At 39.8% G+C, this 27,608-nt stretch overlaps 1 protein-coding gene across 1 annotated transcript in view; it reads left to right on the top strand.

Annotated features, from left to right (window-relative positions):
• sgcz (sarcoglycan zeta) overlaps positions 1 to 27,608 on the top strand; it is a 456,953-nt gene that overhangs the window by 378,101 nt on the left and 51,244 nt on the right. Inside the window, exons 5-6 of the mRNA XM_030057208.1 lie at positions 7,169 to 7,291; positions 15,137 to 15,209. Coding sequence (XP_029913068.1) covers positions 7,169 to 7,291; positions 15,137 to 15,209 — 196 coding nt within the window. The remainder of the gene's footprint in view (positions 1 to 7,168; positions 7,292 to 15,136; positions 15,210 to 27,608) is intronic.

Genomic DNA, 27,608 nt, shown 5'->3' with positions numbered 1-27,608 from the left:
GATAGACAGAAGCCCTTGATCCAAGGATCAGTTTGTTCAGTTCTGGTGATGATCTGGATCTCTCAGGATTTCTACAATAGGATTTTTTTCTTTCTTTTTCTTCGCTAAAATGATTATTACAGCAAGTTGGAATAGTGTTCAGTGTTGGTGGAGATTTGCTTTCTGAGCGCCTTTTAGTGTCTTCGGAATTGAGCGGATGATTGTGGGAATTCTGTGAAGATTCAACCAAGGGTGGAGGATTCATAATCAAACTTAATGTTGAATGAAAAAAATTATGTCTTCATTGTAATACATATGCATTTGTATGCACTGAGACCCGCTCAGTGAAGAGCATGATTTGTAGAAAATGATTTCCTCACGTGCTTTGCATTGTGATGAACTCTGACAGCATAGCGGTGCACAGATGAGTGCCTCACGCCTGACTCACTGACCTGAATTTGCGTCTTGATGAACGATAACGCTGTGGAAAAAAACATTAAAAAGCCTTTGACATCTGCAGGGCACCGTGACGGCTCAGCAGAGTAAAGCTCATGCCACATGCTTGACGTGTTAAAAGTTCAGATCTGACTCAACACCTTAGTCACATCACCCTCCCTCCCTCTCTTCCATCTTATCGCCACGTCTCTCTACACCACGCACTATGTAAATTCAGGCAGATACTCGAGAAGCTTTATTATAAACTGAAGGATCGTGCTGAGGGATGCACTTGTGACAACAGAGGAGATCCTGTCAGGAAGCGATTATTCAAGTCTGTGCATCAATTAACACATCTGCTTAACGAGGAGTCCTGTTGTTATTGGTGACAGCAGAATTATAACAGTGTTATCAGCAGGAAAGACCGTTCCAGGAGCAAATTAATCGACCGATCACCTAAAGGGGTTTTCAAAACCATTTAATTTCCACAGAAACAACAGGGGCTACCCATGGTGTTTGCTAACAAGATTAACAAAACATAAGGAAAAAAAAAAAGATCAGACAGTTATATTAACTTATTAAGTAAAACTCTCTTCATCATGCTGCTGTGATTACTGACTGTGTAAAATAAAGCGAGACACTTCAGGTTAGTTGTGCCATTTCACAGTATCCACATTTTATCAGTTTTTATGGAGGATGCCTGGAGGATATTACACACTTGACATGCTTGTAATTGAAAAGAACATTGATTTCAGCCAATGAGCGTGTCGCATACTTTTGCAGTGGAGAGGCTTCTACACTGCACTTTACATCGCATGCCGTTGGGACAGATTTGGTGAAAACTAAAGCAGAGTGAGGGCAGTGTTCTTCCAGTGCAATCGGATCAGTTTTCAGAGTTTCTGAATAGCACAGGAAGTGAAAAAAGGGTAGAAAAAAAATCACTTTCAGCATATTCAACGACCTCAGTAATGTCAAAGTGAAAACCTTTGTCTCAGGAGGCAAGAATAAATAAATAGCTCCAACAATGCTTATGATGTGAGACAAAGGCTACCGATCGCTCCAAACAACAGTCATATTGGTTTATAGTAATGATACAAAGGACTAATTTGGCAATGGATGTTGGTCTATAGCAGAACATTATTAAAAACAAATCCTTTTTTTCTCAGTCCAAAAAAAAAGAGAGAGAGGTTAGACTTTGTACTTTGTACTTCGCTTTGTGGTCAGTAAATCTTATCCAAAAAGCACACTGCTTTGCAAAAATGTGAAAAAGCCTTTTTAATTAAACGGGCTTAGTGCTTATGTGTTTCGACTGCGCAGTCCTCCTCAGGGCCAAGAAAAACAAGTGGCAGCTCACAGCTATATCAGTGCTGGTGTCAGCTGCCAGGCAATCAGAAAGGCATCGGATAATTGATACAGGTGCAGTCAGGAGAGGGTGTGTGTGTGTGTGGTTAGGTCAATTCTAATGAGGCGGCAATATTTTTCAGGTTAACGCAACAGTTAATGGCATTAGACATCCACAATCAATCATACAAAACATCAATAACACAGAAAAACACAGTATATACATATAAATGATGGTACAGTGTACATGATTCCTCAGTCTGGTAGAACCTAAAAATGGGGTGTTTTTTTCTGTAATTGTTATTCTGTTTGTTTGTTTGTTTGTTTGTGGGTCCCCTGTGCTGATGACTGTTTTGCTAACCTGGAAAATATCAGTGTTTCTCGCTCTCTATTTTTCGCCTCATGATACGTCCTTGGATCCAGAAAGCACCTGTCTTTGACACCTGCATTAGAGCAGTAGCACTCCTTGGCCAAGATATATTGGCATATTCTCTCTGCATAGAATTTTTTTTTTTCTTTTTTGCCTCAGGTCCATTTCTATTTTTCATAATTACCATGGCTTGGCTCTTTTCTTATCATACATCAGAGATACAGACCTTATGCAAAGAGAAAATTCACTTGCACGGTAGATAAAGACCTTGATATTCACTTCGTCTTTTGACACCTGCGCGTTAATTTTGTGGAGAGGCTTCTTCTGGCCTGGATATTTACTTTGAGCAGTTTTTTCCACTTTCTTTAAATAGGGCAGAAAATGTGAGTTCCCACTCCAGCCTTGAAACACGGTGGGCTGTCTCACCTGCAGAAACTTCCACATGAGCCCAAAGAAATGCAAGCACAAAAAAAAATCCTCTTAACAGTATTAACTGAAAATCTTATTTTCTATACAATTAAAACAATGTGTAAGTCATACCCAATGCAAATCAAATTATTTCAAGCAATGCCCCAATAAGTGGATGTCCTGCCTTATTCCATGTTTTTTCAAGATAATGGCACTCTGTTGGACAGAAATTAAAAAATTATCTTAGATTATCTGATTTTTTTTTTTTTTTTTTTTCTCAGAACAGTCTCTTGAAAGAAGCCTGTGCTTCTCTTTCACTCTCCAAGCCCAAATATTCCTTCCAGTCACAGGCTTCTCGAACCTCTGCTGTTGTCCATAGATCACAAGAGGTAATGTGACGTTTTGGGATTCACATTTCCATACCCATCTACTTTCCTGCCAGCTCTTTACACACCCCCTAGTGAGAACAAAAGGAGAGAAAAGGAGGAAAAATTCAGGGGGAATATGCTGACCTACACCCACTTGAGAGAATCTGCACTACAAGCTCTATTACAGGAGAACAACCAAAGACAATGAGCTCGATATTAGACAGCAACTAGCACAGCACATCTCCAATTTAACCTGGGTCCCACGTCCCCTTTATCACTCCTCAGTCCCCCTCCCCAGCTCTTCCTCCTCTCTCCCTCGCCACCTCCCTCTCCCCTCCTTTCCTCGCTCCATGTACTTGTCATGTCGCATGCCTCCGACTGACTAAAACTGCAACATCACCATATTATGCATGTGCCAAATGGGAGCAGCTGCTAAACTAAGTTGTTTTTATGACTTACGTAAAGGCCCGTCAGGATCTGGAGCTTGCCAAGATCTTAAATACGATGCTGTTTTGCCTAAATCAAATCAGCCCCTGGCAGAAATGTGATGCTTTCTTACTCCCAGTCGAAACAGACGCCGTCTAGTCTGCCTAACGGTGTTTTTGGTAAAGACGAAAGTAGCTGGAAGAGTGGACTGTCAGTAAGGTAACCATGGAGACTGCATTTTTTTTATGTAGCAGATTTTGTTGACTGTTTGGAAAAGAGCAGTGATCGTGTGCTGCTCTTTTTTTTTTTTTTCTTTTTTTTTTTTTTGGTGTGGCTATTTCTAACAAATGGGCAGGTTTTGAAATTTGATCAAAATATGGGAGCAGATTGAGAGCAATGAAACCCTGAACACCTGAAGAGGGGCATGAAAGTCGGGCGTCTCCTGGGGAAACTGTGAGGTTTGGCAAGCACGCCTCAGTCTTTGCATCCATCTGTAACACACAGCAACGCATACACAAAGCTTCACATTGAGCCTTGCTCCGCGCAATCCTTTATTGCTTTTTCACACAGTCAGTAGAGGAGTGAGAAGCTTAGAGAGGGAGAGATAGACAGGATAAAGAGAGCGAGAGAGAGAGAGGGAGATGAGAAAAAGAGCCTAATCCTGGATTGATGGTTGCTAATAAAGTTTGATTATGACTGACAAGGCACTCTGGGTTTCTAATTGACACTTGTAATAGCCTGGGAGCTCAAACAGTGAGGCAAGAGAAGGGGGGGAGATAGAGAAAGAGAGATAGAGACTTTTCCTTGGGCTCAGCAAGGCTTCAGGAGCTACTGTAGACCATGCGACACCAGCAAATCACAAGGTGGAGGGAAAAGGGAGAAGACAAGGTGAAAATAAATACAGTCTGTTTCAACCTTTCAGCTCATTATGTTACAAACCAAACTCAGGGCACAGTCATATCACTCTTGGCAAGGTGAAAACACTGTTAATTTGAACTTTGGTGGCACCAGATAACTGAACGTATCACATCTGATAGCCGTTTCAAACTTGCAATTGTTGTTTTGCGAGAGTTGACGATTTTCCAGGCAGCTTTGTCACTAATCTAGTGACTTTTTCTGACCATGAGGGACATGGCTTATGTTTGGACACTGAATGTATTTGGCAAGAAATGTGCATGACTGACTGATGCCAATTTGTGCTGCCTGCTTGTGTAATACAAAGATGTTTAATGATCACAGCAACGGCCTTCCTCGACACAAATGCTGAGGAAGGCCAAGGACTAAAATGCATCCATTTTCTCTATTGCTGTGTGAATTTTTTTTAAAAAGTGCTGCGTACTTATTTGTGATCGCTGATGGCTTTTCTTTGTAATTATCACACCATGAGATCGTCTGGTGACCTCCAGTGACTTTTTGAGCAGCCAGTAATTACTTTCTATTGAAGGGAGCTGCAAATCATGAATAGTCAACTAATTCGTTATGTATTCTTACTTATGAATACCAGAAAAGGTGGAAACGAGCACACACGTTTTTTTATTTGGAATCAGATCTGTTCAGACTCTCCAGCACTGCCAAAATCTCTAAGCTTGGGGTGTCCTGATGGCTCAGTTGGCTAAGGCACTTGTAATGTAATCCATGCAAATAGAAGGTGTAGAACTTGCAAATTCAAATTGTGCAGGTGTGGGACAGAAAGATTACAGAAATTAAAAAAAAAAAAAAGAAATCCACACACTTCTTCATTGCTTCCTTCTAATGGATCCTTGGGCATTCATGCTTTCCTCAGAAAAACAAATCAGTCCACAATTTCCACATATTGTTTTTGTACATGTTTGCAGCACTTTAAATAGACAGGTCACCTGACCACAGGTGTGTGTATAAGTGGGTACACCTGTGCCCCGATATGTTATTCTGAGAAGGAAATGGATGCCAAAACGTCAATGTACTTTAACTTTAATAGGAGTTTATTAGTTTATTATGAGCAACTACACAGTGTGTGGACTCTATTTTTCTATTATCTTCTTGTTCTGAATCCACCCACGACTGTTGTCACATGTAATCTTCCCCCACACCTCCAGTTTTTCCTTTCTCCAACTTTTTCCTGTGTCTAACCTCATGGGATGACAGGCTGCCAAAACTCTATCCAATTAACAAGCTACTTGTGAGTCTATGTGCCTCTTGTTTACAAGCCCTGGTTTGCTTGTTATTGGGCAGTGTGAGCCTAGATGAACCGCATCCAAAAATCCAACAAACCTTCCTACTTTGGTTCAGACTGTAGACAACAATGTGTAGGTATGATCACAGCCCCAGCCCCCTCAAGAACCAGCCAAAGCTAGACACTCAGCTGTCTTCATTTTTGTTACCTCATTTTGCCCTGCCTTGGTTTTCAGTTTACCCATTTCTGAGTTAATTACTGTCCGCAAATGATTAGCTTGTGTATAAGGGAAGCCACCTTGCATTTTTCAACTGAAAACGATGCATAATGCAAAAGGACAATGGTCTGAGCTCTGAGGAAACTATGGCGTGACAGAAAGAGGACCCCCACCACCCCCACCCAAACACAACTGAATCCTCTTTTTATGTGTATAAGAAAGTTGAACACAAAGAGAACGGATTTCTTTGCCAGTTGGTTCACTTAACGAGAGCTGAGTTTGGTTTGTTTAATAAAGGACTACTTGTGTCTAGACCTTAGATGTTCCTTCTTTTTATTACTCCATGTTTTAGTGAAATGTAATGTTTGCTTTGCATATATTTTTGTGTCTTGAAACATGCACTTTCCATGTGATTCAGCATGATTAAGAGGAATGAGAATGTCCTTTTCCAAAATGCATTTCTTTTGAGAGCCAGTCGAACACAAAAGATGACTTTTGAACGGAGTAGTTTCACTTAAGGTGGAAAAAGTGTGAAGTGTATTTTTTCTGACACGTTCTTAAGACTTCTCTAATTGGTTCTTCACATTCCACATGTCTGTTCAAAAGACGTAAGTGTCCTCAAGGCAAAAATCACATTGTAAAAGGGAAAAGTTCTAAGCGGAACTGATCACAGTTTGGAGTGAAAGTTTCGAGGCTCAAAGTTTAAGTGAGGCCATGCAAACTCTTCCAAAAGCTATCTACACAGCTAAGTGAATCCTTGTCTGACTGTTTGATCTTCTTTCCCTCATAATCTTTGTATTCAGTGCACCTCTCAGTCCCCAGCTCAATCAAAGGATCAAATCGCTTGCTAGAACTCTGCTCTAACACCCAGGGTGTCACGTCGGTATGCTGTAGCAAACAGCTCCCGCTATTCCTACAGGCATAGCAAGGGTCACACAGCGAGGCAATCCTTCAAATTGGTTCTTTCACAATGAGAAGGTCAGTGGGTAGAGCGAGACACCAGCACTGAGAGTTCAAATCAAACTGTGGCAAATTCTGTAAGGTACTTTGGTTCGGAGCATTTTCAAAACAGTAAATTTGTGTGGCGTGAGTAATGTCCTCCAAATGTAAATTCGACAGAAAGTGATTGTGGGGCCCGGGGACCGCCACAGGGTTCTTAAGGGGCTTCCACAGGGTCTTCAGCAAAACGGATATTTAATAGTTTACTCTTACAACTCACTAGAAATTATTCTGATCCAAAAAAATATGTATGAGTGAATATTTTAACATCATGTTGCAATCTTTTGAATATACTTGTCAGTGTTCAAGTATGACGTCTAAACAATTTAATCATTAATTCAAATCAAATTATCTTCATCAAGGTCCGTAGGGCAAAAACACACAATCACTACAACTTAATGGAAGTCTATGTGAAAGTTTGAAAAATATTCTCTCTCTCTCTCTCTCTCTCTCTCTCTCTCTCTCTCTCTCAGGTTCAGAGATGGTGGAGGCTCAGTGTCAAAGATTTGAGGTGAGGAGTGCAGATGGAGAGAAAGTCCTGTTCTCTGCTGATGAAGAGGAGATCAGCATCGGTACCGAGAAACTCAGAGTCACAGGTAGGGGGAGACACACACACACACACACACACACACACACACGCACACACACACACACACACACATTGTACGACCCTGATTTAGGTTTTGAGGGATAGATAAGACCACCAGTAAGCAATATTCTCTTGCAAAATTCAGTTTTTAAATTTAACCATTTCTCCACCTCGCAAAATTTGAAGTATTCAGTCTTTTATCAGTGTGAAAAAGCCTCTGAAACAGCATTTAGATCATAGACATTAAAATTGTACTTTGAAATCATTTACCTGGTGATGCATATGGCACAAAATAATGAAAAAACATAAAAACATATTTACTACATCAGACACCATCAGTGGTCTGGGAGCAACTTCCATCATATTGGTGGTGGATCACACTGACTGCCTGATATCTGATTTTCAAAAGGTCATTGTCTGATTATATTGTATCACCAAACCAATATTTTATTCCTTAACACTCACACACACACACAAACACACAGTGGAGATCATCATAAATGTCCCAGATGTTACAGTATCCTGATCATCCAAATCTTTGAGGACTTATCTGAAAATGTCCACAATATTAACAAATGTTGAATTCAGCTTCAGAGGGCAGGGTTTCTTGTTGGTTGACAAAAATATTCTTCATTAAAATCATTTTATTGTCACCACTTGGCTTAGAAAAACATAATGAAACTGCAATAACGCCCACCAGGTATCAAACTAACCTCCAAAGTGTGTGTTTTTGGCAAGCGAGTTGTATAGCAATGTTAGCTCTGAATTTTATGAATTAAGAGACCACTTGAGAAAATGAACTATATAATTTTTTATTTATTTATTTTTTATTTGGGAAGTGTATGCTGCTCATGGAGTTTGCAGTGCTAAGTAAAGCTTTGAACATTTTTATAGGGAAATTATTTGAGTGAGAGAGTGAAAAAGACAGATAAATTGATAGACAGATAAACAGATAGACAGAATGTACTTTTTTCGCTTGTTCTTTTGAATCCTAATTACATGTAATACCAGAAGACTTTAGTCAAGTAATGTTCTTATGGGTGACTTCCAGTTTTACCAAAGTAATATTTTAGCAAGATATGTTCACTTTTACTCAAGTGTGACTTACATGGTCGGTAAGTGCAGCCAAACAGGACTTGGTTCAGCAAACACGTTTTTTATTGAGAAGAGAGATAGCAAGCAGGATATGGGAAGAGACAGAGAGAAAGTGAGACCATGAGAGGGGAAAAGAGATACTGGTGAAAGAGAGAGGAGGAGTGTGAAATAGAGAGATGGATTAGATGGTGATGGCGCAGAGAGGGAGAGGAGGTGATATGATTACTGCAGAGGAGGAGAAACATGCAGCAAGAAAAGGCGAGGAGTGAGCAACCAGAGGTGAAGATGATTGCAGAAGACAGAGGGAAAAGCAATTTAAGTGAGATGAGAGGAAAAACGACGGGTTGAGCAGAAAAATAAGCCTCCGCTGTTTGCCTTCCCTTCGTCACAACATCTTTTTCCGTTTCTCTGTCTCTGCCTCTCACTTACTCAATCTTTCGCTCTCTCATTTAACGAGGTGGAGACGAGGTCAAGTGGAAGCAGGCAGGGGTTATCCAGCTGTTTGTGTGTGTGTGTGTGTGTGTGTCGCGTGCACGCGTATTTGTGTCTGTGTGATATGTGCATGGTTTGGCAGTGTTTGTGTATTTGAGAATGTTTGAAGGAAACTGTTTGAATGCGTGTGTGTGTGTGTGTGTGTGTGTGTGTGTGTGTGTGTGTGTGTGCCTGTCTTGGTATGCATTCCTATACTATTATTAATTACGTTTGAGTGTATGAAGCTGGTAAACGATCAGGTGAGAACATTTTTATCTCAACACTAGGGATGTAGCTGAATCTGAATCCATATTCAACAAGTAACGAATAATGGCTTTCTGCTGAATAAATCACCTTTCGCCCAATGTTTTCACCCAATGTTCTTAAAGTTCCTCTTTAAATAAAACATGCAGTTTGTGTCTTTAACATCCAGCCCTTTAATTTGAAGTATTGTTAACCCAGAACCTACATCTTGTCCTGACTAGCGGATGGAAATAGACCAAAACAATAGACAGTTATGTCACGATGCACAAAAAACGTGAGTAATATTATATTTCTTTTGATATGCAGAATACATAGTCATTGGAGTTTCCTAAACCTATTAATAAGGAGGAATTTCAGTTATTTTATATTTATTTGTGGTTAAAATCCAATTATTTTAAAATAATAATAATAATAATAATAATAATAATAATAATAATAATAAATGACTTCCAGTTCAAGTTTTTTTTTTTTTCTCCTGAATCCAAATCATTGCCCCAAAATAAAAACAACTATAAATACAAATACAAATAGTGGTGCCTCTGCACACCCCTACTCAACACTAAACACATTAGTCAGGATGTAATATGCGTATTACTGTAAAGTTTTTAATGATCTTGCCAATCCATTAGACTGCACAAGCAAGATTGTGCAGTCTTTTTTTTTTTATTGATGTATGTAAGGCTTGACCATCAAAGTTTTTTTAAATTCCTTGAATCTATTGGATTTGCTTACATGTTTTGCAAATTATCTCTAGAAATTATTGGTGGTAGAACACAAACTGTTGAGGCTGATGGCAATCAGTCCTGCTTTATGAGTGTTAGCAAAGGTGTGCCACAGGGTACTATTTTAGGACCACCTTTATTCACAAATTTTAATAAATGAGTTGGGTGAAAAAAAATGACACTATTATCTACACAACAACACCCTCTGTTGCCCAGGCAGTTCAAAACTTGCATTTTGATTTCTGTGCTGTGCAGCAAACTTTAATTGATCTTAAATCACTGTTAAAAAACAAAATGCATGTTGTTTTCTAGAAAATGGACTAACAGTTCCACTGAAGTGAATATTACCACTCTTAATGGGACACCAATTGAGAGTGTCCTCATAAATATATTGGTTTCTGGCATGATTACAAACTTTTTTCATTTATTCATTCTCCAAGTCGGTTTTCTGAATCGGATCACCGGGAGCTGGAGCCTATCCCAGTGCTCATTGGATGGAAGGTAGAGAAACATCCTGGACAGGTTGCTAGTCCATTACAGGACAGACACACGGACTGGCACATTCACACACACATTCACACCCAAGGGCAATTTAGTATCTCCAGTTCTCTTAACTTGCAGTATATGCCTTAAAGCAAAACTGGCATTGCTTTTATAGAAATAACCCATGTATTACCTAAAATTGCAGAAAGCAAATTGTTCAGTTAACCTTTTTGTCCATTATGGACTCTGGTGATGTAATTTCTATGCACTCTCCTGGATGGCTTTAGAGCACATAGCTGTATACTGTATGAGAAAGTTGGGCGGCAGTCAGTGGTAGTAAGAAGAGAGCGGCGCTGGATTTTATTTATTTACAAAGTACTTCTTGGCACACTTCTTGGGTATCTTCCATGTTCTTTTAACTATAGATCATTTTCACACTGCGCTAAGTCCCAAGACTATTTAGTCCTCGAAAATCATCATGTTAGCACTGAGGCTGGGAAACTGGCTTTTAAATACAAGGCTCCACACAAGTGGAACAATCTGCAGAGGCTTGTAAAATTAGACAAGCTAATCCCTTTTAATCAATTTAAATCTCTTTTGACCGACATAAAGCAGTAGGACTGCGTGTGTTTTCTTTGAATTGATCTTGCCGTTATGTTGATTTCTTCGGCCTGTTTGTTGCACCCTATAAACTGTTGATGCATCCTGTAACTCTCATGTGCTTTTCTTGCTTTTATACGTACTATAATAAGGGAGTCATTGTGAAATAGAGCTTGCTCCCAGTGGCCCTCCCTTGCTTAATAAAGCTTGTCCAAAATGTGGATTTTATTTTAAAAAGACCCTATATGTAGTAAGTCTCTGTACTTCAGTGTGTTTTGGGTCAGGCCTGTTTGGCTCATCCCCCATTTCCAATCTCACACTCTGTCTGCCTCCGAGTTTGTGTCTCTTAGTTTTGGCTGATGGTTGTCTGAGGCAGGAACCAAAGGGGCGGTTTCTGTCAGACATAATGGATTCTGCTTTCTCTCACAACTGTTGGTTGTACATTTCAGATAGACTTTTCTGCTGAGTGCCCGTAACTTTGCTTTACTGACTTTCATCACCCTTGTTAATGAGTTAATGGGTTTTTCTTTTTGAAAAAAAAAAAAAACAAAAAAACTCATTAACAAGGGTTTAATTAAATGTTTGTCTAATTGCTAATTTGTTTAATTTAATCTTTGCAACCATCCTTTTGTATTTTGCTTTTGCTGTCTTGTCATGACGCTCTCTCAACCCACTAGCAGAATAGTTCACACGTTTTGATGCAGTTTGTTTGTGTGCGCATGAAAGAAAAGACAGACGGGGTGGAGAGCCAGAAGGACAGAAAAGGAAAGACAAGAACAGATAAAAGAGCAGCTACCATGATTATTATAGACCACCTCCGTTTGTTTTTTGTTTTGTTTTTTTCCCTCTTTGTCTCCCTCTAGGGGGGGAAAAAAAAACAAAATATAAAGTTATAGCATTATAGAGTAATTTGGTCTGTTACAGTTTCATCGCTGTGTCAGTGCAGGATACAAATTATAAAACATGAATTGGTAATGGAAGAGAGGGACAAAATAAAAGAACAAAACAAATAAAATTTAATTAATAAGTGAAAGTCAGTGAAAAAGTTCTCCAGTTATGTCTCCAACCGTGTGATCACCATAAACCTACTCACCCAACACAATATTCTCACAGGCAATATTTTCATGCAATACCCTATTGTATAGTGAATTTGTATCACTATACAATATAATCTTAAAAAGACAGATAAGCCTTGCCTGGTGGAAACATTCATTTTTTTGGTGCTATGTTCCTTAGAGTAAAAGATTTCAGCTCGGGACTTCAACTTGTGCTAAGTGAAAGAAAATTCAGAGAATTCACAGCAGTGCAATAGTTGTTAGCTGTAAATTTTGTGTTTGTCATTTGTATTTGATGTGAACCTCCATAATCCACCTGAGGTTTTTGTGATGCATGGCATTGCTGGCATACCAGCAGCCATGCCTCTGGGCTGCCAAGTACAAGTTGGCAACGTGCAAGGAGGATGTCCCAATTCCTGTGGACAGAAATCTACACATCTGTGATTCGCAGCTTTGTAGCCTCGCAGATAAATCCAGTTGGAAAGAAGTTCTAAAAACATAATTTCCTCAATGAATTCAAAATGAATTGGAAAAAATGGAATTGGGAAGTTGGCTGTTGGCTTTTTTCGATTTGTGTTTCCCTCACTGTGGTGAATTGATGATGTATACTGCCCTAGTACCACCCTAAGAAATAGAAATTTGTCCAAAAAATTCTGAACTGTCCCACTGTACTCTGTTTATCGCCTTTTTTCAACAGAATGGACAGTCAGCTACTCTTTTCACTCAGTGATAGCCCATAACCTCTCTCTTTGTCTCTTCTTAGCTTTAATTGTATTTGCTGTCATAGCACATCAATTTTACTTGATTGTTTAATGGTCATTAAAACACTAGAGGGACACAAGGCCCTGAGTTTTACACTCTACTTTTGTTTATTTTGATGAAGGAATTTCAGCTTCCTCTTGTGCTGTACTCATGGTAAGCATCTCCAGAGAAGGGTGTGATCTAAATACCAAAATTGCAAAAGTAAATCAGTGAGAAGGATTTGCTTCTGCAAGCTCTCAACAGTTCTGAAGGCTCTGCCTGCCTTTTGAATTGTAAGTGCGAATGGGTTAAAAACATTTAAAGCTGCACTATCAGCAAGACTGTAACATAAAAAACAGCCATCTTATCAACCTAAATCACAAAGTGGGGCTGCAACAGAGAAGAGTGTCCCTCCTCCATTAAGTGAGATAATGTGGATTCACCCTCTTTTCCCTAGATGGTATTCTGGTGTCAGGTAAGGACATTTCTCCACCCACAGAAAGTGATGAATCAAAACTTAACAGCAAAACTTTCCTAAACAGCACTGAGCAAGTGCTCAGGTCAAGCTAAGCTGGACTTACTCACCTCTTTTGTATCCTTTCATATATAACGTCACCAATTCCTCCACCAGTCTCTGCAGTTAAAAACTGCAGTAAATTGCAGTAAAAAAAAACTGTCAAATAGCAACAGTAAAAGGCCATAACCTTCAAAAATAGTATATAACCGTAGTAAATATATAAAATTACCCTAAACCAAAAAAAAAAAAAAAAAAGAACAGTACGTCACTTTATTTTTTTTTTCTTAATTTTTGCTATCATAATATGGGGAGAACACAACATTTTACTGTGAAAATAAACATTTTGGGTAAAAATGAATGTGAAAAGACCATAATTTCAAAAGCACGTAATTACACTAAAATTAACAGTGTTATTCTGATTAAATTACAGATTTTGCTTATGTTTACAGTCAGCATTTACAGCAGAAAACCTTTCATCATTCAATCAATCAATCAATCAATCAATCAAATGTATTTATAAAGCACATTTAAAAACAACAACAACAACAACAACAACAAAAAAAAAAAAAAAAAAACATACCTTCAACTGTGGCTATTCACTGTAATATACTGTAAACAGGTTTATATTACAACTGTTATTTTAAAGAAAGTTACTGTAAACAGGTTTACAATATGTATGTTTTTGTTGTAGTAATTTTTTACACTGAAGCTCTTTCAACCAGGATTTTACTGTAAATTTTACATTTTTTTTTTATTTTTTATAGTGCAGTGCCAAGACAAACCGCTACAGGCAAAGGGAGGTTCCTCCATGTCATGTGCAGAGATGATCATAGATAGATGGAGCTCTTGTTACGTCATCGCCCCTCTCTACAACTTTTCCCATTATCGTCCTCTCTGCACTTGTAAATGAACGAAACAAGAGAGAAACTCGTCAAGGTCATGGTAATCCTGTCGCGCTGGTTGATAGAACTGAGCACATGCAGGCTCAATAGCCTATTTCATGAGGCTCGTGAGGAGTATCATGAGGCTTTAGGTCATTAGATTATCTTTTCTTCATTTTCCCCATTTCACTGAACAGTAGGCTATTTAATACGTACTTGGATGACATCACAACTATTCCATGCAATCACTCTCAAACTAAATGAGTCGGTGCAAGACGGTTAACAGTGTTGGAACATATGAATGTGTGTAAGAGCCCAACATCAACATCGTTTGTGGTGGAGTGGTTCTTTAATCATTAATTTAGGAGTTAATTCCACCTGCAGTGTGAATCCACCTCCATTATTATTATTTTTACAACTGCATATTTGCTGCAAAGAAAGAGGATAACATTGGAGAGTCAGCATGAACACAGAGACTGGAGTAGACTCATTAAAAGTGCACACATACTGTATAAATAGTTTACTGATAAATGCAAAATTGCCTCATCAAAATTGCCTCAAATTCCACTTGAGACCGTAGTTTAGCTACAATGTGTTCAGGAAATGTCCCTCATGGTGCCGAAACTGGGCTCACTGTGTGCCATTACTGCCAGATTTGTGACTTAAGGGTGTGGTCGTCAAGTAATCAAATGGTTTCTTCTTGGGTCATTTGGTCCACCGGTGTGTGAAGATTCTTAATGCAACTTTAAGTTTTTAGCAAAATATGGCTTCAGCCAGGGTTCCTATGATCTCAGCAGGAGTCACTATCAGCACTTTCCCCAGCATCTGCTCAGAGCTACATGCTGGAATAGAGGTGCCTGACGGACACAGGGGGTTAAACACTGCACCATGTCTGATCACTGTGCTATGCATTTTAAGTGGCTGTATTGGCTGCATCCAAGAAATAGAGATATGATCCTATGATATTTCTGCCTTTCACAAATGTCTCATTTTCTCTCTCTCTCTCTCTCTCTCTCTCTCCAGGGAATGAAGGCGTGGTGTTTGGTCATTCTGTAGAGACATCACATGTCAGAGCAGAACCCTTTCAGGACCTTAAGTAAGTCATTTGAACGATTTTAGTGTGTGCTTGTGAAAGAATGTGAACTGTGGTGTGCATATGTGTGAGGACGAGAGGAGGGCAAATACCCTCAAAACTCAGTTTACCCATCTTTTTATTTGAGGAAAAAAATTTACCCACTTTGTTAGGCATGCACAAATATCTATATAAATAAGTCTACATCATACTGAAAGTCTTTCTTTTTTAAGAGTTGCGGGTGTTGTCTTATGAGTACTGACTCAAGATCAAAGGGTATGTTTCTTATTACTTCAAATTTTGTCTATTTTTATGTGTGTGTAAGTTTTTGTGAGTATGTGTGGTGAGTATTGTTTCAGAGTCACAGCAGCTCCTCATTGACACTAAACAATCAATGTGTAATGGGAAGTCTCTTTCTCAAGCCAGCCTCCACAATCCTCAGCTGCTCCAGAAAGAGGCAGCACTGCAGACATTAAAATTTGAGCACAAGACAAAACCTGAAGCAGAACATCTCTTCAGACCAGAGGCTATTTCGACCAGTGATGGCACAGTGCTCAGAAAATGTGTTCACCTCAGAAACAAAACTGAGGCAGCTTCCAATGATAGCTGCGTATGGCCAATTTATTAGCAGCACCCCAAATCATGAATGGAATGGACAAAACTGGTCAAACAAGACATTGTTAGACATAATCCATGATGAGATCAAACTCATTGCAAGATGTGGAAATATATGTCTGGATATATGTCTGATCTGGGCTAGATATACCAACAGGTTTAGAGAAATTGTTGGGTGAGGGCTTATATCAAGACTGTTTTATCAAATTCAGCTGAAGTCAAATTTATTTATAAAGCACAGTTAAAAACAACTGCAGCTGACCAAAGTGCTGCACAAAGCCAAAATCTAAAAATTAAAGTAGAATAAAACGAAAAAAAATCATAAAATCAATGGTAAAATCATAACAAATCACAAAAATCAAAAGTACGTTAAAAGTACATTTTGAGAGGGGACTTGAAAGAGTCAACAGAGGGAGCTGATCTGATCAAGAAAGGCAGGCTGTTCCACAGTTTAGGGGTGAAAGTGCGGTCACCTCCGAGGACAACAGGCCAGCAGTTTCATAGTAACACAGGCAGCAATGTGGGGAAATGGCCGAACATTTGCCCTAACTTCTTTCAGCAGCCTCAGGCGTGCAAAAATACAGCCGGGTAGGCGGAACCCACAGTTACAGGGGCCATGCGTCTGTCATCACAGATCATGTGATCGAAGACACGACCGTGGTGTGCTCTGTCTGACCTGCTGCTGCCTCCAATACTGTAGAATTAGGATGGCTCATACAAACTAGGATAGGAATGTGTGTGTTTGTGTGTGTCCTGTACTCCTCTCCCCTGGGGGAGTAAGTGTTGGGCGTCTTCCAGTTGTCTATGAACACTATGAAGTGCCCTTAACGCTAATGTGTCAGCCTCGTTAGGGTATTGTCAGAGAAGATTAGCTGAAAGACGGACCTGGTGGCTACAAGCCAGTGTGGGCGAAAGATACAGAAACTGAGAGGACAGAGGGAAGAGGGAGGACGTTACAAGGAATTGGGGAAATATTGAGGCAAGGAAAGGCATCCTGTAGAGGTCTACGGGGAGGGACGGAGGGAGAGATGTAATTGAATGGACGGAGGAAGAAGGAAGGAAAGACCTTATCACTATAGGCCAAGGAGGTCAGATAGAAGATGGAGTGGGGGGGAGATAAAAAGAGGAAGAAGAGGAGGAATAGTGGAGGGACTCTGAGGGAGAGAGTTTCAAAAGTAGGGGGATGAAAGGTTAGATTAGATTAGAGTGGCTCAAACTAATGATTTCTGCAGTATTTCCCAATCCAGTCCTCCAGTACCTTCTGTCCTGTGAGTTTTTTTTTTTTTGTTACACAGCTACTTCTTGCACACTTGATCCAGTCAAGGGCTTCACATTTTAATGCTTGTCCTGTCCAGGGAGATCAAAATTCTACTGCTCAACCAATCTGCATTAAGGCTTTATAGGCCAAAAAAAAAAAAAGGGGCAGGACTTGGGACCTGGAGTGGGAACTGCTGCTGCTGCAAAACTGCCTTGTTGCAGCAGCAGAGGATAGGATACAGGGGGAAAAAAACACATTTTTGGGGGGGTATACCAAATGGCAGCAATAGCACATGCTGGAAAAAAGAAAATTAATTGACAACATAAACATATATGGAAAGACGCAACGACAGTACCAGTTTAAGGGAGGAAGCACATGGCCAATTACTGTTTTGTTTAGTTTGTGTTTTGTTTTCTGTGATGACACGTTTTAGCTTTTCTTAACATTGTGGTCAGATGCCATTTGTCAGAGTTATTGGTCACAATACCCAAGGGAAATACTGCAACACCTGGACAGATTCCCTCTTTTTCTATTTCTATTTTTGATTTTTTTTTTTTTTTTTTTCACTGCACTGGTAGAATTTTTCGCTCAAGTTGAAGTTGAGTTTCTACTTGACTGAGCACCCCTTTGCCTCAGTTTGCCGCCCAGAGCAAAGGTACACCTGTCTCGCTCCATTCGCCACCTGCATTGTTTATTTTTTTCATCTTCTGTCTGAATATATATCTACATCCATGTGTCTATGTATCTATGTATCTATCATACATATACACACATCTATCTGCCAAAGGTCAGAAGCAGAGAGACATGAAAATGAACAGACACAGAGGTGTGAGATGAGAAGATAGAGGTACAGTAACAGAAAGCACTGATTAAAAAAAAAAAAAAAAAACAGTAGAAGAGGAAAAGGGATCCTGTACATGTCTTGGGACCAACGGGGAAAAGAGGAGGTGTTCATGAGTGGGTGGAAAGAAAGGGAAAAAGGGGGTTGGATGAGGTGAAAGAAAGACAGAAGGGATCAAGGGAGCTGTAGGAGGATGGAGAGATAGAGAGAGGAGGGAGAGCAGGAACATTGGGTCGGTGGACGGGTCAGTGCAGATAAGCGAGGTGATGAAGCCTGTGGACAGGGAGGGAGGGAAGCCTTCGATTGCCTGACTGGTATTATATGTGATCCAATGGAGGAAAATCCTACGAATTTGAGTTGTTCCATCAGTTTAACCTGATTTTATGTCATTAACTCCTCTATGAAGCCATGTGTAATATTCATATTGTGACATAGCATTTGATAGATAAATTTGACCTGACTTGACCCTGTTTTCATCAGCACAGTCATTACAAACAAGAGTCAGGAAACAAATAGCACACACACACACACACACACACACACATACATACTTGTGCGTGCAACATAAATCCATTGACATACACATGTACAGTTGTCCCTCACTATAACGCGGTTCACCTTTTGCGGCCTCGCAGTTTCGCAGATTTTTTTTTTTTTTTTTTTTTTTTTTTTTTTGGTGCAATTTTGAATGTTTTTTTTTTTTTTTTTTCTCCCCAGCGCATTGTGTTCTGCATCCTGATTGGCTAAGGGAGAACCCGCACATTGTGTTCTGCGTCCTGATTGGCTAAGGGACTGTAGACCATTGTCAATCAATCTCCTCCGTGCCGTGTCTCCTGTACAGTACAGAATGTGTTCATTCTATAATACTGGACTTATTTTTCTAGGAAGGTTTGAACTTTGAGAGTTTAAACAAGAGAGAAAAGTGAGAAAATGTTAATGCCTGCCTGAGAAAAGTGTATAAAGAGTGTAGTGAGGGGTTTTACAGCCTTAAAACATCTATAATAATTGTAAAAAATCAAGCTGACTACTTCGCGGATTTCGCCTATTGCGGGTTATTTTTAGAATGTAACTCCCGCGATAAACGAGGGACCACTGTACTGTTTTTCATATTGCTCGTGTTTGTAAATGCATACACTGAAACACACACAAACAGAAAGCATTTATTGGTATGAACCATTCGAACACACACTGAGAAACACACCAAACATGAAGGTAGTCACACACACTTGCAGCATGAATGCAAATGACACACGCGCATACATGTGCACACCAACACACGAAATATATTCACTGACACACCCACAATAACACTGATGCAATATGTGTATACATACATATGATGAAACCCACACATCCACACACACACACACACACACACTGGCATTTATACAGCGTTACACACACATGAACAGATGTGTACATGAAATGACACATGTAATATGCATGACGTGAATCCCACACATCCGCATATACAAACACACACATCCAGTGCATCACATATTGCAGTGATAATGAAAGCAATAAAAAATAACTGGGAAAAAAAAGGTGATTACATGCTTCAAATATTTCCACCTCCCCGTTGTCGCTCATTAGCTGTTAAATGGTAGGGAAAGAAACAAAGGAGTGAAGCATATTCATTTTAATGTTTTTTTTTTTTTTATTATTTTTTTTATTTATTTATTGTGCAGGTGCTCTCAGTGCAAGTCGATGTTGCACGCTGCAAGTGGGAATTGAATCAGCAACAATTAAAAATAAAGTGCAGGTCCTCTTCTACGTCCTTGACTCACAGGAACTTTTTGTTACTTTTTAATTATTATTTTTTTTCCATCTTACTTTTTCCTATCGCATCTTTGTCCTCATGTCCTTGCCTCCGACCCCACTGTCTTTCACTTTCATTTTTTGAGTCTCTCTTTCACACTGTCTCTCGAACTTTACACACTTGCATCCCTTCCTTCCTGTTTTCTCCCTACCTCCTTTTTTTCCGTCTCGTTATGAAAAGTGAAGTGTTATGCAGTGAAGGTAAATGGAACATGTAATGAGTGGATAGAGTCCATTTAAAGCTAATGATCGATCTTACAGTCTAACAGAGTGAGAGAGAGAGAGAGAGAGAGAGAGAGAGAGAGAGAGAGAGAGAGAGAGAGAGAGAAATGGAGAGAGACAGATGGCATACACTTGTAATTATCAAAGTCTAAAAAGGTCAAGAACGTCCTGTCCAGAAAGACAGGTCACTTTGCATCCTGCGTACTGTGCTAATTATATTCTCTGCTGTTCTATGCATTTTCTTTTTATTCTTTCTTTTTTTATTATTGTCATGTTTTCTATCATAAGTGGTGTGGCTTACTCTCTCATCCTGGGGATATACTATACACCTGCCAGCCTGTGAAAGACTGGACAAAAGATGGGATCACACGATTTACGACAAGTTATTTGGGGGGATCACACACTTGAGACCAGCTGGATTTGGGTAACACACACTTGACCGCCGGCTGGATTTGGGGAATATACACTTGAAAAATACTGTCACCGCTCGTTCTGTACTTCCTGCTCAGTCTGCACTGCGCCTGCTTTATGGCACGACCGACTCCAACCGTGACCAGAGACAAAAAGGAAGCGAGATGGCTCCCTCATTAATATTATCATAATCCATTCTCATAATGTGTTATTTCTTTCACAAATAAAGGCAAATGAGGCTTATTGGTTTGTATATGATCTTAGCAACATTTTGACTTGATGAACTCAAAAGGCCATTCTGTTGATCTTTGTTAAGAGCGATTTTTAATGTCTTCAAATGCCGCTAAAACCACACTAGTCACTAATAAAACTTTTAGCTTTCTTCTATGTCATGTATGAAAATGGTATAAAATGATTTTTTTTTTCCTCCATTGGTTCAGTAATCATAAATCTTCAAACTTCCCTGTTTTTGATTTTCCCATAAGCAATGTACAGTATTTCTATAATGCTGCCTGATGCTGGATTTACATTATGTAATTTTGAATTAAGAATTATGGCAGTAAAGTATAAATAGCTAATGTTAACTTCATATTCGAGGTTCACCTCTCCCCTGCAGCTTAACCCTCTTTGGTGGTGTCTGCAAACAGAAATGCGCAGCTCTGATAAGGCAGTACAGGTCAGGTAGAGATGGGCTATAAGCTGTGTGTTGTGTCCCCAGCGTTTGGCCTCAACCACACTGATCATAGTGGATCCAGTAAACATTTATATTGCTTTTATGGATTAAAATGTCTCAGGACTTTGCAATGGATAGGGATGTGACTGCAGCTCAAGTGGCGACAATGCCCAACACCCCGTGCTGTAACTGGGTTATGTTACGGCTGCATAGAAACAAAATGCTTAGCAGCCCGCTTTCCAGACAGGCGCTGGCCATGAAAGCTATGCCTTGTGTTTTAAAAGCCTGTAGTCTGGTCACCACTATAAGCTGTTACCACTTTTCTGCTTTTTTAAACTGCTTTCGGTGTAAAAGCGGATGTGGAGCAGCCACGAGGCGGATGGAAAGTGGCCACTCTGGAAAAAGTGCTGGTTCTGGCACCTTTGTAAGCAGAGAGGCAGAGAAAAATGTTCAGCGTTTTAGAAAGGCCTGACGCTGACCAACGAACCACAAGGAAAGAAGAAGTGGGGTCTGATGAAACATAGACAACAACAACATTCAATATGGAGAGAGTAGCAGTGCAAAAGTTGGTAGTGGCTGATGGGAGCAAATTGGCTGTTCTGTCAGAGTTTGTAAATTTCTGACAGCTGTAGTTTATGCAGCGTACAGTACAGTAGCAGCGACTGCAAAGATTCAGGCACTCTTTACTCTGACCATTAAAAGGCATCTTGAGTAATCAGATAGCTATTTGAGTACAGCATGTCAAACAACATAAAAATCCAAGTGTAAACACATCCAAGAAGCGTGCATGAGGCACTTCGAATCCTCCGATCAGACCACCTACAGAGTTCATATTTCCCTTGTGTGTTTACACTTGGATTTTTATGTGTTAAGACAAAATCAAGGAGCTATCTGATTTCTCAAAATGCATTTTTTATACCAAGTGTAAAAGAGAAGGCTATGTGATATCAAATGTGCTTTTCATTGTCGGCACAACCTGCAGTTGAGGCAGCACTTCTGCTTAAAGGCAAACTGATATGAAATAAAATGAAAATGAAAATGAAAGATTTTTCATGCGGGGGGTTATGTTGAATGACAGTTTAAAACAAGTAAAGATCAGTGTAGCTGTCACAGGTGAAAGTCATGCAAATGTTCCCACTGCAGGGGGCCTGCTGTGTTGTCATGCACACACATACTCTTAGACACACACACGCCCACACACAAACAAATAAACATGTATCTGACTTAAAAAAAAAACAAAAAAAAAAACCATCATTTTATTTTTGCAAAATGATTCGGTATATCACTGTAATTTTCTGTTTTATCCCTTCACTAATTTGATTAATAATGAATGAGCTCACATTCTCCTGCATTTTCATTTCTTTCATTTTCAACGTTCCACAGATCTCCTCAGAGATGGCTTAATATGAGAAAAAGTTTTGAAGTACAAAGTTTCCAGCTGCTAAAAGGAATGCTTGAGTGTGGGGAAAACACTTGAATAAAACACATCCAAAGGCATTACAACTGGGATGTCAACAGCTGGATTTCATCTGGAACGACTGTGCAGCTCAATTTAACTGGCATAATGCTCCTATTCAAATATAATAAAGTGTTAACAACACCCTCCAAACATCATGGCCTAAAACCCTAACTCTACAACAAGAACCAGTGCAAAAAGAAAATAAGTGCAGTATTTCAAGTCTGGCCATGTTTAGGAGACACCCATCTGTGTGGCTTACTGAAAATTTGAGGGAATTTTGAGAGCAAGTCATGTTGGACTTCCACTCCCACAGAGACGGCACCGATATGTTTGGGTGGATGAGGAAGATCCTGATTTTCTCAAATGATAAAGATCACTGCAGTGGCCTCCTACAGTTCTTCTTCAGCTTTATTCTGTTATGAAAACTATAAAAACCAACAATCGAGGAAAACAAATTATGGGATTTAATTTATGGCATTGTGGTGTTTTTTGGAACATAAATGATTAACTTTTCCCCCCTATTGGTCATTATTTTATTATTAGTATGATTTCATGCAGTGGACACCATGCTTCAAACACATAAAAAGTGACTCAAACTTTTTCAAGCTTGGCACTCTTCCTCAGGCAGCAGATGGATGGAGGAAGCTTTTTGTTTTTGTGCATTATACTGCTTCCCACCTGTTATATTTCATGTTCTCTAACCCACTGAGATCTGTTTTTTTCCGCTGTATTTTCATGTAAATATTTATCAAACAAATTGGCATATTTCAGAGCTTTTCCGTCAGTTCTGCATGGAGACCTTGGATTCAGTGCCGGCCCTTTAATGTGTGTTTGAAACATTGAGCTGGATGCACCAGAGGGCAGCTTGGATTCATCACCTGTTCACTGGCCACACGCACTTTGTCTGCTGACTAAATCAAACGGACCCAGTCAGCTTTTTTCACATTTTGCATTAACTTCAATGGCAACTTGTGCCCCGAATACCATTTGAAAAAGGTTTATTACTTATGGCATCCACCTTATGAAACGGCAAAAGCACAGATGCAATTTTCCTCTTCGACACAGACAGACATCAGCTCTGGTCTGTGGGTGCAGAATACAAATACCCCTGCACTGACTGGCATGGTTCAGTAAGGTCAAATGGCATTTACGCCTTATGCAGCTGGTCCATTCTGACCTAATCAAGAACTAATTAAGTTACAGAAGTACATAAAGATGACATAACTCACTCTTAAAAAAAAACTTTGTATACTTTGCTTGTGATGTTTGAAGTGCTGCAAAACTTTTGATTGTGTGTATGTTTACATGGCCTTGTGTGTGTGTGTGTGTGCGCACCCTTATTGTTTTCCGTTATGTTGATGAGTATAACTTGCACCTGGTTTGCTTTTCATTTCATCGGGTTCAGGGATCAGTTAGGGATCAGGATTTCGCCAGGACCCCCATGTTATTCAGTCAATTTTACATTTGGCGTTTGTTGTGTTTTCTGTTATTGGTCTGGCCCCGCAGCTAAATCCATTACAATAAACAAATGAATAAATACATTGTTGTTATTTTCCTGTAATGATGCACACCATGTTTGCCGTCTTCATTTTTCCTCCCCTGTTTTTCATCCCTATGCCCTTCTGTCCCTTTGGACGAATATCATGGCGTCTGACACCCCAAGCTCTGATTCCCATGACGTATCCCTAGGATGTGGCTTTTTATGAGCAGATAATAACTTCCTTGTTTGGTTGTTGTTGTTTGGACAGGTGATACAGAAAACAAATGTAATGGCTGAATATGGTCACGGATCATGGAAGGAGCACAGAAGGTCTGGGAGAAAGAGGTTATCAGACAAAAACAGACATGAGACATGGCGAGAATAGCATAACAGTGTTTAAAATGAAAGAAAAGGTGTGTGTGTGTGTGTGTGTGTGTGTGTGTTTGACAAAGACTGAGAGAAAGCTAGAGGGAGAGATCAGAGATGAATATGAATAGTGATATAAAGCGATGTTATCAGAGGAAAAAGGTTCTTAGCCCTGGAATAATTTGATAAACACTGACTGCACAATGTCAAAAGTTTAGACAGAGAGACAGAGGCACAGAGGAAAGAATTCAGCCAATACTTAACTGAATGCATGGTTACAAAAAGAAAAAAAAAACGGAAAGCTTAAAAAATCGTCAAGCTGTCAGAGTGAAACACAGAGAGACAGAAACAGAAAGAACAAGAACAAGACTGAGACAGAGGATGGCAGTCATCACGGCGAGTTGATCATCAGCTGATCAACTGATTATTATGTTGATAATGTCATCGTCCACACCTTTTCCCATCATTTTCAATAATACACTCTATTTCAAATGGTGCTCAATCTTCATTTTATTCATTCTTCATGCTGAGAGTAGCACTCATTAGTGTCATCCTTTTGCATTGCTGCATTTGCACTGTAAAAGGCAGAACTTCATGTGCACCAAAAGGTTTTTTTTTTTTTTTTTGTTTTTTTTCCTCAGCAAAGGTCTACCTGCCACCTGCTGTTTAAAATAGCATATGAAAGAGCTTTCATGAACTGGTTATGGGCTCAGTTATCACTGTGTTATCGCATTCAGAAATCGAATGTAGAAAAGCCGACATTTATTTACATAAAATCCTACTGTATGCGAGGTCACCAAAAGTTAAAAAAAGCGAGAACTCAGCAAGGGAGACACAGATCAAGAGAGGCAGACCAAGTGTCATACAGCGAGACATTAATCAATCAATCAACACTTAGCTGACTTCAGAATACCAAAAGTTTGCAGAGTGTCAGACAGCGACATCGACGCACTGACAGCCAGCTGACGGCTTACCTCAGGTCTCCGTCTTCATCTGACACTTGGCTCCGCAGCAGACAGAAACAGGCTGCCACATGGTCAATATTATTCCTCCATTTCTATCCACTCTTTCATCCCTTTATCCCTCCCTCTGTGCTTCCTCTGCTACTTCCAAGTCCTGGGGTCATGGGAGGGCTCCCTGAGGAGAGCTGGCCCCTAACGGAGGCAAGGGCATCAGAGAAGGATTTTCTTCTCTGCACCCCTTCCTTCTATCTCTCTGTCTGTTTCCATCTGTCTGTCCCCCCATCTGAGTAACTTAAAGGGGGCTTCATAGAAACTCAGAGTCCCAACAGGCTAAAGGGCATGGGAAAGGATTTTTTATATATATAAAACGGGCAGATGTACAGTAGTCTAACAAAGAAGTGGACTTGGGACCGTTGGCAGCACTTGATGGAAAATGATTTTTCATGCTCGCTTCAGACCACGGATATACACTGGCCAGGGGTTTATCTGACTGAAATACACTGATAGATCCAGTTACAACACATACCATCTGAAAGTATTATTTCACGATAGGCCTCATGTTCTGCTTAAAGAGTGGGGAGAACTAGCATTCATGTTTGCATCGTCTCTTAACAGTTAGGCAACAACACGAACAATGATTGAGTATTTATCTGATGAAAAAAGTAGAAACTCTACACATGCATTTTCTACAAGTGATCCTTCTCAGAACATATTCAGAACATATAATTTGTTCGGTCCAGTTCATTCAAAAGTAACTGACCTAACAGCTCAGTCATGCTCTTTTTTTTCCATAGACCAGTTTTGTGTCCATTTCCTGTAAATACCATACCATAACTGATTTACTATACCATAACTAACTGACCAAAAAAAAAAAAAAAAAACACATTGATAAGTGCCACAATGAAGTAAAATTGCATATTCTACATTTAGCATGATATTGAAAAGTAGCCCTGACTGCACAACATTGTCCTGAGTCAACAAAATAAAAATAACCTTTTCCTAACATATATTATTTAAACAAAAACAAATAAAAATGTATCCATTGTGCATCTTGAAAACTCATGCACATTAATATATTTTAATGTTCATGGCGCGGCGTGGCTCAGGAGGTAGAGCGGTTGTCTGGTCATTGGACGGTTCCTGGTTCAATCTCCAGCTCCTCCAGAGAGTGTGTTGAAGTGTCCTTGAGCAAGACACTGAACTTTATGGGCAGCTTAGCACCCTGCATAGTAGCCTCTGCCTTCACGGTATGAACGGGTGAATGTGAAGCAAACATTGTAAAGCGGTTTGAGCGGTTAGTAGACTAGAAAAGCAGTCCGTTTACCATTTATAGTACAGTTATTATTGTATTTGGTTTACACTGAGTCTCTTTTGATTCATGCATATGAAATTTGACCACAAGAAACAGGATCTTAATTGCATTAATTGCACAAGTGTTATCATCCTCAGCATTGGGAATGGGCCTGCCTTACTGTGCCTCAGGACTAAGAAAGAAAGGCTGTATTCTCATTCATGCCGAGCAATTTGCCCAATCACTAATGCTTGTTCTCACTAACCTTTAAGTAGCATAAAAGATCTAGTGCTGCTATAATATAGCATTTCCATGGTGCTGAAGTGTTGAAAATGGGTTATGCAGCTATCAGTGTAATTCGCTGAGGCAAATGCTTGGCCAAATTAGCTATGGTGGGGTTTCCAAGCCAATCTGGCACCCAAGCTTATGAACACCAGAAGCCACAGACCCCCAAACAGACATGCATCAAACTTATCTTGAGATTAAACTACTTCTTATTTCATTTGCCTCCCTCCTGGAACCCATTCAAGGCCTCCTTATGGTCCCACACCCCAGTTTTAGGACCACAGGCTGGGGAAATCTCTGTGGAGTAAGAGGTCCCTCTCGTGCCCCTCACCAACAGGAAAGATCATTGAGCAAGGCACTAAATCCCCCTGATTGCCTCCTTTTTTTGCGCAAAGCACAAGGTTGTGTAAGTGTGTAACCCTCCCTCACCTCTAACAACTAGTCCCTTAGGCTGTTACTGTTAATGAGAATGTGCTCTTAGCAAACTTTCCTGGTTTTTATTTCAGAAAAATAAAATGCCCTATTTTTTTTTCCCTCACTTCATCCAAGCATGTTCAAGGAGCATTGCCTGGGGAGATACCGGACTCAAGGACACAAGGGTGGATTTGTTCTCCACTTCCTTTTCTCTCTCTAACTAAGATGTCAGCTCCTGAAAATGGCTTGGGCATAGGGAACTGTTGATTTGTTTTCTGTCCTTCTTTCCATCCTGCCTGTCCCCCAGAAGAAAATGAGGGGAATCATT

This window comes from Myripristis murdjan, chromosome 1 (assembly GCF_902150065.1).
Source record: "Myripristis murdjan chromosome 1, fMyrMur1.1, whole genome shotgun sequence".
Classification (NCBI taxonomy): domain Eukaryota; kingdom Metazoa; phylum Chordata; class Actinopteri; order Holocentriformes; family Holocentridae; genus Myripristis; species Myripristis murdjan.
This window is presented reverse-complemented; position numbering and strand designations above follow the sequence as displayed.